At 42.4% G+C, this 17,326-nt stretch overlaps 2 protein-coding genes across 13 annotated transcripts in view; one reads left to right on the forward strand and one right to left on the reverse strand.

Moving 5' to 3' along the window:
* DEPDC5 (DEP domain containing 5, GATOR1 subcomplex subunit) overlaps positions 1–10,703 on the reverse strand; it is a 121,971-nt gene extending 111,268 nt beyond the window's left edge. For all 8 annotated transcript variants that reach the window (XR_015767028.1, XM_088019710.1, XM_088019711.1 and 5 more), the window contains exons 1-7: positions 10,552–10,703; positions 9,755–9,878; positions 7,294–7,381; positions 6,854–6,900; positions 5,612–5,697; positions 4,863–4,946; positions 3,808–3,857 (exon numbers count right to left, since the gene is read on the reverse strand). Coding sequence is in view for 7 of the 8 variants with exons in the window: in XM_088019710.1 (XP_087875836.1) it covers positions 3,808–3,857; positions 4,863–4,946; positions 5,612–5,697; positions 6,854–6,900; positions 7,294–7,381; positions 9,755–9,812 (413 nt within the window). In the remaining variant the exon portion in view is untranslated. The remainder of the gene's footprint in view (positions 1–3,807; positions 3,858–4,862; positions 4,947–5,611; positions 5,698–6,853; positions 6,901–7,293; positions 7,382–9,754; positions 9,879–10,551) is intronic.
* A 4,147-nt stretch (positions 10,704–14,850) lies between these two features.
* The window catches only part of PRR14L (proline rich 14 like), a 55,085-nt gene continuing 52,609 nt past the window's right edge, over positions 14,851–17,326 (forward strand). For 2 of the 5 annotated variants that reach the window (XM_028124595.2, XM_028124600.2), the window contains exon 1: positions 14,851–14,996. The gene's annotated coding sequence lies outside the window, so the exon portion shown is untranslated. Of the gene's footprint in view, positions 14,997–16,756; positions 16,880–17,326 lie in introns of all 5 variants that reach the window. The other 3 variants (XM_028124597.2, XM_028124598.2, XM_028124599.2) reach the window with 3 other exon arrangements.

Genomic DNA, 17,326 nt, shown 5'->3' on the forward strand with positions numbered 1-17,326 from the left:
ACAGTTGGCTTATATTCCACTTTAAGTTTTCTTCTTCTTTTTTAAAGATTTTATTTATTTATTTGAGAATGAACCCGAGCAAGCATGGGGGGGGTGGCAGAGGGAGAGGGAGAAGCAGACGTGGGCCAATCCAAGAACCCTGGGATCAGGGCCTGAGCTGAAGGCAGAAACATAACCGACTGAGAGATCTAGGGGTCCCATGTTTTCTTCTTTATACTCTATATTACCCAAATTTTCTAGAGTAATTGTTTTTTTTTTCAAATATGAAAACAAAGTTTTTGGGTTTGGGTTTTTTTTGCAGGGGGGACAGTATATAACATCATGTATACTATATGGTCTCAAGCCAAAAGGTGGGGAGAGGAAGACAGAATATTTTGGCAGAACTGTGTCAAAATGTTAATAGTGATTGATTCTGAGTAGTAATGTTACGTTTCTTTTTCCTGCTTCTTTATTCTATTTTTTTTTAAGATTTTATTTATTTATTTGAGAGAGAGAATGAGAGAGAGACAGAGCATGAGAGGCGGGAAGGTCAGAGGGAGAAGCAGACTTCCCGCTGAGCAGGGAGCCGGATGTGGGACTCGATCCCGGGACTCCAGGATCATGACCTGAGCCGAAGGCAGTCGCTTAACCAACTGAGCCACCCAGGCGCCCTTTATTCTATTTTTCAAAACTGTCTACATTGAGCATGTATTATAAATAAAAATACTTAGCATATGCCTAGTATCTAGCATGTGATAAACAAGTGGTACTTAGTACGAATTCTATATTAGTAAAGACATTCTAAGAGAATGGCCACCACAGAATCAGACTCAAGTCAGAGAAGATCCCAGAAGATCCACTGCGGTACAGCAGATTTACCAGGAAAACACCCAAACTGGATATTTCAAGGGGCTTTAACTGTGACTCTCCACACTGGTCTGTCTGCTTCTGGACAGCTGAGAAGTGAAGGCCAGAAATTAATTGAGTGTTTCTCCCTCTGGAGTGTGAGTCAGAAAAAAAATTTTTTTAAGTAAAAACAGAAACCTTAAAAAAAAAAAAAAAACAGAAACCTTAGCTAGTTAGCAGTCCCAAAATTATCTGGAAAAATGAGATCTCTTCACGATGAAATCAAACAGACTAGGTTTCTAAGTTCCATATTTTAAAAAAAGCAAAATGCTAATTTTTAGGAGATAGGATTTTAGTACAATATTTATCTTTTAAAATTTTCTTTAATTTTTTTTAAATACTGATTGCAGGGTTTATTTTTAACATTTTGAAGAACACATTGGGACTTTAGTCAGAGAAAATAAAAATGTTTACCTTTGAAGGAAAAACGATGTTTCAAAGGCAAGGTCTCAAGGTAATGAAAGTGTCTCATATGTCCTTAAGTATTAATTAAATTACCAGGTAAAGAGGCTAAATTACAGAAAAAATAATTATGACTTTATGTAAATAACGACTATCTTTTGTTATGTGAGGCCCAGAGCAGCATTTTCTTTCTTTCTTTCTTTCTTTTTTTTTTAATTTGCATACCTCCTTGTAGGAAGGAAAGTGACTTTTGATTCAGTGTTAATAGTCTTCTGGAGAAATAGTAAAAGACTGTGGTTTACATTTAACTATGAATGAGTAAAATAATTAGGAGAGATCTTTAAAAGTCTAAACCTGACATTATGTCAGGGTTTTCATTTCTGTATCTGGTACCATGTGGATATGGGCACTTGCACAGAAAAACAAGAAATTTAAGAATGAAAGGTATCTGAGTGGGTTTCTAAACCAGGGCTCAGCTAACTATAGCCTGCAGGCCAAATCCAGCCCATCTCCTATTTTTATGTGGCTCACAGCTAAGAATGGATTTTATAAATATATATCTATTTTTTTAACTTTTTTTTAAGGTTTTATTTATTTGTCAGAGAGAGCACAAGCAGGGGGAGCAGCAGACAGAGGGAGAGGGAGAAGCAGGCTCCCCGCTGAGCAGGGAGCCTGATGTGGAACTCGATCCCAGGAGCCTGGGATCATGACCTGAGCTGAAGGCAGACGCTTAACTAACTGGGCCACCCAGGCATCCCTGGATTTTATATTTTTAAATGTTGAAAAAAAAATGAAAAACAAAAAATTTGCAACAAAGACCTGAGACCCATGTGGCCCAAAGTGTAAAATATTTACTTTCTGGTCCTTTACAGAAAAAGATTCTAAACCAACCATTTGATTTTGCAGAGGAGTAGACACAGAGTCTCCCTGACCTGCCCAACATCACCCCCGCTAATCACTGGCAGTGCAGGAGTAGATTATAGGCTTCCTGACTCCTGGCCCACCACCTCAGAGAGACTAAGTTGTACTGGAAAGCATGAATCTAGGTTGCATTTCTTATTTTGCTCGAGCTTAGTCACTTCTTGGGCTGTGCTTTAAAATCTTTTACTAAAATTTCTCAAAGAATCTTGACCCTCCAATTTTTAAACCATCCCCCTTTTTTGGGAAAAAAACTAATCCTTTATCTTTCTTTCCTTTAGGATCAATAGTTCAGATTAACCAATTTGCCCTAGTTGATGATGAAATGTTCTTTACAGAAAGGATTCTGGGGGTGCCTGGGTGGCTCAGTCAGTTTAGCATCTGCCTTTGGCTAGGGTCATGATCCCAGAGTCCTGGGATCGAGTCCCACACATCGGGCTCCCTGCTCGGTGGGGAGTCTGCTTCTTCCCCTCCTTCTCCCTCTGGGTGCTTGTACGCTTGCTCTCTCTCTCTCTCTCTCTCAAATAAATAAATAAATAAATCTTTAAAAAAAAGGATTCTGGCTAATAAAGGTAGGAAAAATGACTGAATTAGAAAATCACCATCTTGCAACAATCATCAATGGGTGAAACCATTAGGTGAAAAGTTGATGGGGAATTTCATAATGGAGGACCAGACTACCTCACTGGAACCCACCGGTCAATCCTAGTGCCATTAAAAGTGAGTCTACCAGGAGCACTTGGGTGGCTCAGTTGGTTGAGTGTCTGACTCTTGATTCTGGCTCAGGTCATGGTCTTGGGGGCCTGGGATCAAGCCCCACTTTGGGCTCCATGCTCAGCATGGACTCTCCTCGATATTCTCTCGCTCCCTCTCCTGCCCCCACTCGCTCACTCGTGAGCTCTCTCTCTAAAATAAATAAATAAAATCTTAAAAAAAAAAAAAGGTGAGTCAACCAGATATAAACATGTTTGTGTTATACATAATAAATTTCAGGTAAGAAACCGTTTCTTCTAAGGATTTGTTTTTCATAATACACCTTTTTGTACTGTTTGATGGCTTTACTCCGTGGACATTGTGCTTTTTGAATTAAAAGGGCTTTCAAAAAGTCCCTTTCTCTCTCTTCTTTACAAACTGAAATTTAGGAATCATTTAATAAATTAAAGGCAGTACAATATGGTTAAAAAGGCAGCAAATCAGGAACTACTGGGCTAGTCATTTTGTATCTCCAAGTATGTTTCTCAACCTGTAAAATGAGAAGGTTTGATTAAATACATTCATCTAAGGCTTTTTCTAGTTCTAAAATTATGAAGCTATACCTCCTTTGTTACAGAATACCATGTGGCTTCAGCAACAACCACTCATCTTAAAACTACTACAGTGCATTTTGGGATTTTTTTGGTTTGTTTTAGCAACAACAATCTAACCTTTTATTTATTTATTTATTTATTTATTTATTTATTTATTACAATCTAACCTTTTAACCTATCGTATATTTTATTACATGTACATCCACATGCCTCAAATGCTGTGTGTAGCCCAGTTACTGCACTAGATCCTACTCCCAGGTATTAGCTGGTAAGTCAAGAGTGATGTAATGTCTACCTGATGCCAGCAAATTCCACCTTCTGAGTGATATAGGCACATGTGCTGACCTAAGGAAGATAGAGAGACAGAGAGAGAGAGAATATGAGATTCAACAACACATCAAGGACATAAAAGGTCACAAAGAAAGGCTCCTGCCTTTCTAATTTCTTCTAACAACCCAAGGTTCAATTAACAAGGGAGTAATAAATTTATCCCATAGGCAAACCTGCTGGGGCAGGTATAACAGTAGGTTCTTAAGAGTGTGACAAGTATAGACAATAATAAAGACCAGATGGAAAATAAGTGCCCAGCTTCACTAACATGCTTACCTTCACATACATTTGCATACATGTCTATATTTACATACTCATTTAATTACACAACATTTATTTCTCATTTTAGCTCTCATTTTATAGAATGGAACACTCCCCCAACCAATACAAAATGAGCAAACATATTTTTTTCTGAAAATATTCACTGTATGGAAAGTCTACCTACAATTTCTTGCTCCATAATGCTCAAAATGCCCAGTAAGAAAAATTTTCAGCACCAGCTCACAATGAACTGGTCATTTTAAATAGAAAATGTTAATTCAAAATAAATAAATCAGGAAAATAGGAGGAGGGTACAGCAAAAAGCAGTCTAACTGGTAAGCAACAAGATCTGGGTTCTAGTCTGATGTCAACCGCTGACTATAGTTTTTTAGTCTTGAGTAATTAATTGCTTATCCTCTCAATCTCAATTTTCACATAAATGAAGAGTAATAAATACCTGTCCACGGGGAGGTGACATGAACACGTGAAAGCTAAAGTTCCATTCAAATGTAAAATAATATTATAATTTCCCATTTGAACCAAAAATGTGTAGTAAAAAATCTATAAACCAGCAAAACAAAGCTCAAAAAAACTACAAAGAGAATGGAAGAAGATACACAAAGGGTTTACAATAATTCTCTGTGATGCTGGAATTAGAAATGATTTTATACCCTTCTCCCTACTAAATCTCTACAAGGAAAATGGATTAATATAACAGGAAAAGTAACAGACTTTTTTTTTTTTTTAATCACATCTTACCAAACTTTTCTTTAGTCGCCACATATCCCCACGGCCAATATATTGATCCTTAAAGGTTAATTCCACTAGGTCAAGGGTCACATCCTAAAAGGGATAATCAAATATAATCTCTCTGCGTTACTCTGCCATTCTTCGTCTTAAGATAATGCAAACTCACCATGGAGAAACCTTTTAGCAAACAAGGAAACTACTAGAAGAACATTTGATAACAGAACACTGATACACAGCATTTCATCCTGCCAGAAAAGGCTTTTGAGTACAGATGATAAGTCTACAACAGATGCTACAGCAGCTGGATCATGACTAAGTGCAAAGAGTACCAAAGTAATAATTCTGTGTTTAGTCTTGATTCTGTCACATACATAGGACATTGAGCTCTGTGCTTTATTTCTCTAGATAATGTCAATGATATCTTTTAGACAATGATTTTTACCTATTATAGCACCATTTCTCAACTCAGAAAAAAAATGAGAACACCTAAAGAAATTATAGTATTTTAATAGAAATTTTTACATTGAGCTTGACACGTACCTATATACACAGAATCTTTTTAGGAAAGCTTTTAAAAAAGGGTGAGAGCTTTAAATGCAACCTATGTAATACCTATAATCTAAGTGACCTATATATGACCACATATTTAATAGTCCAACACTATACTTAAATAACTCACTATTTCCTTAGAGACCTAACCTTTTAGGAACAGTATTAATCATTCCCAAAAGATATTCAAGTCCAGAACAAAGACATACCTTAGGGTCTACAACATTCACATAAACATCTTGATAAGGTCTTAGTCGGAACACTTGAGTCACAGTCTGGTCCACACTAATAGTTTCTGAAACAGAAGAAATCTGGATCAGATAACATATTCTGAAAAAGCAGGTAAATATATTCTAATCTATAAATAGTCATTTGACAAGCAACACAAATGATCCTTGGCCATGGGCAAGAAACAGTCTCTGCCTTCCAGCATCTTAAAGCTTAGAATGCTCTGCTTTTTAGGTGAAACAAGCTGGTGAAATAAGACCTGAGCCTTCAGCAATTAAAAAACAAAGAAATTAAGGAGCAACATTAAAAAGTTCAAAGAACTGTGAAAATTCAGAAAAGGAAGGAGATCATTTCTTGTTTGGAATGAAAGTAGCTGAAGTAGTTAAGGGAGAAACAAACTTTTCAATGAGCCCTTACATCTGGTAAGTAAGAAACATACCAGATGGCAGGAGATCGGGTGGTGAGGGGAAGGAGGAAACTCTTAGGATTTGGGTTTTATAAAGTGCTTTCACATCATACTGAATTATAAAAGTAGCGGACATCACAATCCTTTAGAGAAACCAGAATTTTCTTTTAAGTACTATTTAAGGAATTACCTTATTTGCTATCAATTAACATTTTGGTTCCTTGAACAGCATGGTACACTCAGTAGAGGAAAAAAGAAAGGATCTGATCCAGAATGAGTAAGTAGAGTGGCTGCTCTGGCTCCCCTACTTACTGACATCGAGCAAGCCAATCCACCTCGGTGACCCTAAGTGCATCCCTCAATCAAGTGTTGTGTGGGAAGATAAAAAGAAAGAGACATTACAAAAAGCTCCCTGTACAGTGCCTTACATTTGTGATAGGTAATCATCAATATGTTTCTTCATCCTCTGTCACCCAGAGTAGGCAGTTAACAAACATCTTGTGAAAAAATACAATATTTAGGAAAGCACGCTTTGCCAACAAATTTTTTTTTTGAGGTAAGAATAAAGCTTCACCTAATCAGGTTAACTTTCCTCCTGACAATAAAGATGGTTTCTTCAGTGCCCTTAGGATGCTGACAAATGAGATTCCTTGGCAGCTTTGAAATCTGACAATTTTTTTAGGTGAACACATTTTGACAAGGAAAGAAGTACTATGCCCTCATTCCCTGAGATTATGAAGAGACTTTCCTTACAATTTCTAGAACAGTTTCTCTAAGTAAAAATAAAAGCCTTAGAGAAGAGAGATGAAATTCTTACCTTTCTGTAGATCTTCCTTAAGTGACTTGACCTGCAAAAGCAGAGGGCTGGGGGAGAAAGCAACAAAGAGATGGGGCGCTGTAAGCGGTAATTAACCAGCTTTCTTCACCCCCTACAAAAGGCAAACAGATCCCTCTGGATATATTTTAACCTACGGCACAACAAGGGGGGGGATGTTCTCTTAGAAACAAGGGAACTCTGCACTTGCCCTCCTGGAAATAGCTAAATGCTACACAATTTCTCACAGAGTTGTCATCTTGACTTTAAAAACAAAAAGAATAGACTACTTTTTAAAAGATTATTGGTTTACCAAATCCTAGAGGGCAGAAACAATTTTAGGTAAAGGCTAAGAGCTGTCCTGCCCTGGAAGCCCCTTAAACAAAATACTTGGCAACAGCAGGCTGCCCAGTTAGTTCCCTTGATCCTAATGAGATGTTTACCTGTATTCATCATTGGGGTGAGCAATCTCCACAATGTCTCCAAGCTTGATGTGAGGAAACACTTTAGGGTTCATGACTAGCTCATCATCTGAAAGACAATTCAGCAATCTCAAGCAGAAAACAGACTCACTTGGGTGACAGGCTGTGGTATACATTCTCATGTTGGGTCCTCATGACTTCATCAGGTTAGTATTACTACCCCATCTCGAAGATGAGGTTCCATTTTAAATCGCAATTCAGATGAACTGAAGGATTCACACAGAGACACAAAGCTAGTGAGTAGCTGAGCTCAACAGTGTTCGGGACCTTTGTCTTCAGAGCCCATGTTCTTTCTACTACCACCTCACTGACCCCAGGGAAAAAGCAGCCCTTGCTCTCTGGAACTTAAACCTCTGGGATTAACACTTTACTCCTTCGAATTATCACATACCTGGCGTATACCAGGAACAAAACAGCCTGAGTCCCACAAGTGCAGCACAATCCCTGATATTTAAACAGTGTTCAAAGATCCAAAAATACTGTCGTAATGTGATCCTCACAATAAATCTTTGGATCTAACAGAAGTGAAGAAATGACCTAGGTGATAAAGTGACTTGCCTAAGGGTAAACAGCTAATAACAGCCAGGACTGATTACTAGCCCAAGATTCCTTCTGCCTAAAGCCCACCACCTCTCATATGTCATAAAAAAAACAAAACAAAACAAAACAAAAACCCACAAGGCAACCAAAATGCCCTAGATTTTGGAAGGTAGCAATTGATTAGGGAAAAACTTTGGATACCAGTTCACATGAGGGTCCAGTGAGACTCTTAAAATATAAGGAGGACATAGTTTCATGTTTATCTACTCCTACCCCCACCTTCACTGGGGGTCGGGAGAACGCTTTCATATATAACAAACTCAGAACCATTAAGAAGAAGTGATTTTTTTGGTCTTAATTTTGAGGGAAAGATATGGCCTTTAATTATGCTAAAACCATGACAAATAAGTATATCTAAATTTCAAATATAATCGGACCCAACAAAAGCTCAGCCTAGGAAAGCAAAGCACTGGGTTAATCCCAAATTGTATTTGGTATATTGCTTCCATTGACAGTTTTATGCCAAATCCTCTACGATGCCTTCTCCTAACCTCCATAGTCTGAACTAAACTCCCTGAGCACAAATTCCACTGTTTCATTTTACCATTTCCTTTTTACCTATCTGTCTCATCAAGCTAAAAGCTCCTTAGGGACAAGGGACCTTGTCATATTCATAACCTCTATGTTTGGCACAGACACGCACCTAATTTTGTTTGATGTGTTTTTATTTACAGTCCTACAGGAGACGGTATAGCACCTAGCTTTGTTTTATACGCATGAAAAGGTAGACTTGTATACATTGTATATACACTGTATATACCATATCCTTGTATCCTTCGGTCTGTCAAAAGTTATTTCTGTCCCCTACTCAATTCTATCCCACAAATGTTCAGGCAGCATCAACTGCATACAAAGTCTAGTATTAACAAGAGACTGTGGATTTTAGCAGAAATTGTGTTTTAAATATAGCAATGCCTGGTATAGCCTTGTCCTGGTAGTTATAATGGCTACATTTACTGAGCAGCACTGAGCCTGGTACTCTACTAAATACTTTACATACATCATCTCACTCAATCCTCACAAACTTTACGATATCAAAACTAGTGTTTTCCCTTTCAGGGAGTCTTTGCCCTTGGGAGGCTTACACACATACAAGAACAAATGCATAGTAAAATACAACTTCAAAAAGATTCGTTGTGTTGTTAATTCCAATTTCTGAAGCAAATAAGACTGTTAGGACAAAAAGGAAAATTATTCCTTTACAAAAAGAAAAAACAAATCATATTACTAATTGGTATCCTATTCTTCAGACTTATAGACTCAAGGTACTAAGAAAAACAGAGAAACTTTCTAATGTGCTTGAAGTTGTAGATAAGGTAAACTAGGGGCTTGCCTGAGGTCACAGGGAAAGTTAGAGGCAGAGCTGAAAAATGTGGTTTAGTACAGAATATGCTTTGTCCTGCCCCTCCTCACTATGCCTCCGAGCCAGGCAAAGGTTCATGCTTTGATCATACCTGTCTAACGTGTACCTACTACCGCTCTCATGTAATGTAAGTTTCTTTTATCTGCCAAACCAGTGCAGACTAGGATTTTATAAGACGTATGCAATAAATATGTAATATAAAATGCAAATAAATGAAAGGTAGTAGACTGGCAACACTCACAGTGTTCCTTAAAAGTCAGAATACAAATGCTTTTAGCAGGGGCCTCTGCTCTCTGGTGCTACTGCCCTCCCTGGAAATATTTTATACTTGCTGCTTCACTCAGTTAAGTCGCCTCTAGCCTCTATTGTCACATGAGTCAGTGTGCCATTTTCAAGGCACTGGACACACCAAGAACCTCAGCCAATTTACACAACCCCCAAAGACCAATCAATACTGACCACTGCCCCCAAAGCCCTTCTTGTGGATGACGAGTTTGTAGACCTTTGTTGTTCTCATCTTGTACTGTTGTTTCCTTCAGCTGTTCCAAGCTTGGGGGAGAGAAGTCATCTTGCCTCTCTGCCACTGAAACACAAAAAGGCTAGAACGTCAGACTTTTCCTTGCAATTGCTCTTTGATTTTAGGCTACTAAATATACTGGTATTGTTCAGAGGAGAGGTAGCACCAACCCTTGGATGAAATCACTCCTCCAATTACAAGGAGGGTTAGAGGACAAAACAGAATCTGGGAACTAAAGGAAATTCGGGCCAGGGTCTGTTCCAACCTCCAAGAAGATATTCTATCACACCCTAAAGGGAAAACCTGTATTAAATTGGGCACTCACTGCCTTGTCTCTAACTAAAGCAATAACACCCAAATACTAAAGAGATCTTGGAAGAGGTTAGCGCACTCATTTTGTAGATGAAGAAAGGGTGGGCCAGAGCAAGGGACTTGCCCAAGGTCACTCAGACACTGAGACACTCCCACCGTTCACGTTTCGCAGTCAGGGTCCTGGACAAGGAGAGGATAAACAGGAGGAAGGCAGGGCTTCGTTCCCTGAATGTCCATCTGTACAAACTCTCAGCGGCTCCTCCTTCCCACCCTCATTTCACAGCTGCGGCCACTAAAGCTCAGAGAGGCACGGAGACTTGTCGAAGATCACACAGCAGGATGGGGAGTGGGGTCAGGACTCGAACCTGGGCCACCACCCCCTCCCTCATACTCCACAAGCCCGGGCCCGGCGAGCAACCCCACTCACCCGCAGCTCCGGAGCCCCTTCCCTCTTCAGGCCGGGGCTCCGAGGGCCGGACCCTCCCGAGGTCCCCCGTGCCTCCGCTGGACGCCCCGCCTTCGCCCCCACAGTCCCTGCGGCTTCCGAGCCCAAGCTCAAAGCTCCTGCCGGCCCGCCCCGGCCACAGAGCGCTCACCTGAGAACCCGCGCAGCACCGGTGGCTCCGCCCCGGGGCCCCGCCCCCCTTCCCGCCCACACGCCCCGGGCCGCTCTGGCCCGGCCTCCGCCTCATCTCGGTGTCCGCGCCACTTCCCCATCCGGGGCTCCCGCCAGGGGCGGGGCGTCGCGTGTGGCCTCTAGCTCCCGCTGTCCGCTGCGTTTCCCGCTTGCTGGCCCGACGGCAGAAAGGAAATCCTTTTCTTCCCAGACATTCTGAGATAGATCCATGCCGAAGAGCTTCGTTTCCGATTTAGTGATCCCCCAACAGGGCAAACTCAGGCGAGTCTCCCCGGATCTGTAAACGAAGTTGTGGACCCTCGCCTGGCCTCACGGGGCTACTGAGAAGCACTAAATAGTTTCTGCGAGAACTTTTGTAAAATGCAAAGGGCTGAGCACTTGCGACTTAGTGCAATGGACCCTGCTGGGAAGTATTCACTTTGGGGTGTGCCTTTCAAATCCCTCGAAAGCCCAAATGAATTCCGTTCCTCCCTGGTTATTAATAAGAGCTACTGTAACTTTCACAGACATTCTTATAAAATGGTCACATCCCTATTAGGTGGCAGGTACTGTTGTATTTCACAAAAGGTAAACAGGCAGAGGACACGAAACTCCTCAGAAGGAAGCAAGGATGGATCCTGTCCCAGTCGAGTCTAACTTGGCTCTGAAGGCTGAGCTTTTAACCAGCATCCTCCTCTCACACCCAGGAGCTCAGCCTAAGCCCCTGTCAGAACATCTTTCAGTTCTCAAGAAGAAAATCAAAGCTGTGTGGGCTGTGCCAGAAACTCGCCAAGGGCTCCTAACAAGTTGCCAGCTCCATCTAATTGACACGGTTTTTGGAAATTTTTTGAATGTTTAAATTAAAAAACGCATACCACAAAGGAGACGGGAGTGGGCGAAGGCAGGGGAGGGGAGGGCTGAAGACAAGAGCTTCCTTAAGCATCCATACTTTTACTTTAGGATTCAGAAGTTTAAAAAACTATAAAATAATTGTAATTTTCTATAAAAGTAAAAACATGTAATCAAGTAGACCGCAACAGTTGCAAAAACTTTCAGTGATAAAATGTTAACTATAAAAGATTTTAATGTTGCTAATTCGGGGGAGGGGACACTTTCAGATCCCTCTGACTTTTGTTAGCAGCAGTGGCTGGTGGGAAGTCCTTCCATCCCAGAAGGACTAATGGGATTCTCTCTCCCTGGCCCTCAAGGAAATTTGATTCCATCTCCTGAGAGATGTCTATAATTGGTGTCCTATCTTAGAACTGCAAATATTTCACTTTTTAATTTGGCAAAAACGTGTAAGAAACCTTGACGGGGGCGCCTGGGTGGCTCAGTTGCTTAAGTGTCTGCCTTCAATTCAGGTCCTGATCCCGGATCCAGACCCTCATCAGGCTCTCTGCTCAGTGGGGAGACTGCTTCTCCCTCTCCCTCTGCCTGCCGCTCTGCCTACTTGTGCTCTCCTTGTCAAATAAATAAATAAATTTTAAAAAACAAAAAACAAACAAAAACCTTCATAGGTTTTGAGCTTTTAAAAAATTGTCAAAGGCGGGTGCCTGGGTGGCTCAGTCGGTTAAGTGACTGCCTTTGGCTCAGGTCATGATCCTGGAGTCCCGGGATCGAGTCCCACATCGGGCTCCCTGCTCAGTGGGGAGTCTGCTTCTCCCTCTGACCTTTCTCGCTCTCATTCTCACTCTCTCAAATAAATAAAATCTTAAAAAAAATAAAAAAAATTGTCAAAGGCTGGTCAAGGTTAGTGACAGCTGGAGTAGTTAGTTCCTGGACTGGGGATCTGGTCTAGGGGATCCTTGATTCTAAGATCACTGTGCTACAACCACCTGCACAATAGCCTGTTTTTGGCAGCGTGGCTTTGCACCAAATTCTCTTTTCTCAATTTTCTCCCTTGTCAGATGGAAATAAGAAGTACATGTATTTTCTTGTTCAGAAAGTGAGGACCAAATGAAATGAGGAACATGTTACATTAGGTTTTTCAAATTAAAAGAATTTAAAATGCTATATATAAAAGCAGAATATTATTGACAAGTATGGAATTGATTAGGAAACTGGCTCTCCTCAACTTTCAGGGGATTGAATGTTATATATGCTATTTCTTTTGGACCTCTTTGTGCCTAATACAGAGCTAGGAGCAGAGTTGGGACTAGGGTGAGGTGAGTAAGGTTAGTGAGACACTTGCCTTTAGAGCACAAAATATTAAGGAGATGTCAAAAAAGCTCAGGGAACAAGATAATATTTGAAATAATTTTTAAAAATAAAAATTAATACAAAAATCCACTATTAACAAAATATCACATAAAAAAAACAAGATCAGGGCTCTTGGGTGGCTCAGTCAGTTGGGCATCCAACTCTTAACTTCAGCTCAGGTAATGATCTCAGGGTTGTGGGATTGAGCCCTGTGTCAGGCTCCGCACTGGGCGGGGGGAGTCTGCTTGAGGATTCTCTCTCTCTCTCTCCCTTTGCCCCTCCCCCCTTAAACAAATAAATAAATATTTTAGGGCTCCTGGGTGGCTCAGTTGGTTAAGCGACTGCTTTTGGCTCAGGTCATGATCCTGGAGTCCCAGGATCGAGTCCCACATTGGGCTCCCTGCTCAGCAGGGAGTCTGCTTCTCCCTCTGACCCTCCCCCCTCTCATGTACCCTCTCTCTCTCTCATTCTCACTCTCTCAAAATAAATAATAAATAAATCTTTAAAAAAATAAATAAATATTTTAAAATAAAATAAAGACAAGATCAACAATGGTGCTGAGCAGTCATGCTAGAGCCTGAGGCAAAAAGACAAACCAGTAATACTGGGTTTCTCAGATCCCTTTCTATAGGCAGGTAGTTGCCTGAGAAAGCACTGGACAATGTGGATACTGTAAAGGTAGAAATGTTTTAAAGTGAATTTCTAGTTAAATCATCCCAGTACCATCTGTAGTAGCCTATGTATGAATTGTACACATATACAGATGATCTATGCACTCACAGCCTGTAAAATAATAGAGTTGGCATTTGGGTTTATATACCTCCAGCCCTGACCACAAGTGGGAAAACCACTATCTTGGCCAAAATGGTTCACATGTTCACTGGCTCAAAGATATCCTGATCAAAGAAGAGAGAATTAAAATCTCCCATAAACCTCCAAACCTCTAGTTCTATAGTCAGCCAGGTTGATAAGGTCCAAAAAGCAACAGATTTCTGTATTTAATACAAGGCTGTGTGATTTGGATCAAGTTGACTCTATTCTCTGAATTTCCTTAAATTCTCCCCCTTTTAAAAAAATATTTATTTATCTGACAGAGAGTGCACGCAAGCAGGAGGAAGGGGCAGAGGGAAAGGGAGAGAGAATCTCAAGCAAATTCCCCACCAAGCACAGAGCCCCACATGGGGCACAACACAGGCTCAATCCCAGAACACTGAAATCATGACCTGAGCCAAAATCAAGAGTTGGACACTTAATCGCCTGAGCCACCCAGGTGCTCCTTTGATTCCCTTTTGAATAAACCTTGTTTCCTTCCTTCAAATGTCTGTTGAACATTTACCTGTGCCCAACACCATGCTAGGTGCTGACCACAGAATGATGAACAAGCATGGGAAGGGACAGATGATGAACTAATCAATAAATAGATGGAACATGACAATTTCAGCCAGTGTTTAAGCCATGAAAATATTAAAACAAGATGTCTTGCAGGACAGGAGGCAGAGGTGCCTTTTAGATTTAGTGGTCAGTGTGATTAGAAGGAGCAGGGCACTGACATGACCTAACACACTGATTCAAGTTATCTCCTGGGCTGCCAGAGAGAGTCCCCTAGAATTGCGGCCATTCGGGCCAGGAAAATAGTGGACTGGATCAGAGTAGCAGCAGTGGAGACAATGGGCCCTATGGTTCAATAGGTGCTGGGGCAAAACGTGTGTTCCCCTTTAAGTATCCTAACCGCAGGGGCCGGGCAGAGGGCTGCTAGGGCAGGCCCAGGGCCGGAGGCTGGACGGGGGAAGAGCCGCCCCCAAGATTGCGCGCGCGCCATGCGGGGGCGGGACTTTGGGGAGCCCGCATGGCTGGCTCGGGCCCCGGATGAGGAAGTGCGGGGTGGGGGTGGGGGGGTGCGAGAAGGAAGAAAACCATAGAGACGAAGAGGCGGTGGCGGCTGGAGCGCCCCCGGGCTCTCTCGGCTCGGTAGGCTCAGGTAGCTTTGGCGGCGACGGGGCTGCGGCTGCAAAGGCCGGGCTGGCGGGGCGAGCGCAGGCCGCGGAGCAGGCCTCAGGGTAAGAGGCCGGGGGCGGGAAGGCTTCGGGCGCAGCCGCCCCGCCCCACTCCACCCTGAGGGGACCCTCCGCCTGGCGTTGAAGGCTGAGGGGGGGCCCGGGGCCCCCTCCCTCTTGGGGCGCTGAAGGGAACGGAGGCTGCTTTGCGGGCGGCGGAACGACCGGGGGAGAGGGAGGAGACCAGGCCCCGCGTCGCGAGGGGGAAACGGCTTCTCCCGAGTCATGGCTCCGACGGGGGAGAGATACTCTTCAACCTCTATACGGCGGGGGACCCCCAACTTCTCGAGGAGGGCGACGCCCCTTGTTGTGGGCGTACGCCCTTCCCCAGCTCCTGTGCGTTTGTCAGCGGCGCGATACCCGCTCCCGGGGTGTGAGAGGGCGATTCTAAACTTATTTCAATAAGAGGGATAGTAGCCCCTCAACAAGACCTTTCCCCCGATTTGTTCAGCGCTCCCCAGATGAAGAGCGAGACTCAACTTGCCTAAAAGTGTGTGGGGGAGTCTTCCTTCCCTGTAAAAGAGAGACTTACCTTCTTTCTTTTATTTTTCACCTTTACCCCTAGATATAAAGAGGAAGACCCTGAATTTACTGTGTGGTATTAGAAGTCAGTCTCTCCCCCCCCCCCACCCCCAATCACGTCCACCGACGGAGCCTCGCTTCTCTTCCCTCAAGTCTCTTGGTGTGCAATGAGCTCCTTTCCCTTGCACAGTTAAGAGCATGGCGTCTGGAATGTGGTAGTTGCAAGTCTGTCTCCCACTTCCCATCTTCGTGACCTTGGTTAGTTGTTTAACCTTTCTGAGTCTCAATTAGCCCATCTCTAATTTGGGTCCTTTTTGTGGAGCATTGTCTTGAGGGCTAAGGGAGAATTTGTGTAAGTGCTTAGGACATTAGTAAGCTTTTGGTAAATTGTTGCTGTCATTGTTACTTAATTTGCCGCTGCTGTTTTTGTTGTTGTTGTTTTTAAAGAAAGAAAACTAGTATCTTCCATAGAGACCCACATTTTTCCATGCATGCCTCCTCCCATCCCCACCCCCACATCACAGGTGTTCAACCCATCCTTTCTCACTGGAAAGGAGACTTCTCCCCACCCTTGGGTGGAGAAAGAGGCATGTTTACTCCCTTTAGATTCTTCCATGCTCCCCAAATTAACAAAAGAGGGCCTGAGAATGATCAAGAGAAAAGACTTTGTTTTTGGAAACAGGTCTATAGTCCAAGAGGGAGGGAGAACTGATACTAAAAGCCAGCCTTCCCTTTGTCCACAGAAGCTATCACTTCTTCCTGACTGGTTAGAGATATCCTCTCCCACTCCCCCTACCTGCTGTAGTGATTAAAAAGCTTCCTGCTATCTGCACACCTCCCCCTCCTCAAAGAGGGAGCTTCCAACTTCTTTTCTTTCTCTCCCAAGAAAAATAAGACTCTGTACCTTTGAGAGGAGGACTCTTTCCTGCAGTGTATTTAGAGTGGCACAGATGGTTTCCTTCTCTTCTTCCTTTGAAAAAGAAATGAAAATCTTTTATGCAGAAAGCCTTTGTCAGAAATCAGGAGCATTTTCGCTGTTTCACTCCCCACGTGGAGACAGAGGGATCCTTTTTCTGCATGCTAATAAAGGAAGGAAAAGGGAAACAGTGCTTGATGCTTTTGAGATTTCCTGCACTTCCATGTTGAAGAGCTGGGCCCTGTTTAGTATATAGACTTCCCTACCCGACTTTCTGTTTGTCTAGAGATCTCGTTAAAAGATTCTTCTTTCTCTGTCCCTCAAGAAGAGGCCCCTTCTCCGAATGCCCTCACGGAGGCATTGGCTACAGTGTCCGAATCTTGGAAAAGAAAGCCCCTTTCTCAAGGTGAAAGGAGTGTTGTGAACTTCTGAGGGCCTGATCAATTTTGTGAGTATTTGTCCCTTGACACAAGTGTGGCGGCACCCGGTGTTACTGTTTCTCGTTTTGAGCAGCCCTTTTGCATTGGAATTAAAGGGAGGGGAGACCTTCAGACTGGGGATTATTGGGCACATGGTTTTCTGTTCTGCTGTTTTCTTTGTTTGATTCTTTTTTTCTACATTTTACTCATTGCTGTAAACTTTGTACCCCCAGAACTTTTGTTTTAGGGAGTGTTTGAACTACTGAACTGAAAGGGCTACTTTGTCAAATTTTTAGTATTATAAAATGTATTCTAATGAGATTGAGAACTGCAGCAGTATATTTTCTTTTTTTCATGTTTTTGTTATTTGGTAGGATAGGAATTAACATTGCCACTAAGAAAAAGCTTTCCATCTTTTTTGTGTGTAAAGTGTTCTTAAATTACCTCCTATGCCTTGAGTGTCTGCAGTGGGGCTT

The sequence above is a fragment of the Eumetopias jubatus genome, unplaced genomic scaffold (assembly GCF_037043125.1).
Source record: "Eumetopias jubatus isolate StellerSeaLion01/CBP00866 unplaced genomic scaffold, mEumJub1_p1.0 scaffold_16, whole genome shotgun sequence".
Taxonomy (NCBI): domain Eukaryota; kingdom Metazoa; phylum Chordata; class Mammalia; order Carnivora; family Otariidae; genus Eumetopias; species Eumetopias jubatus.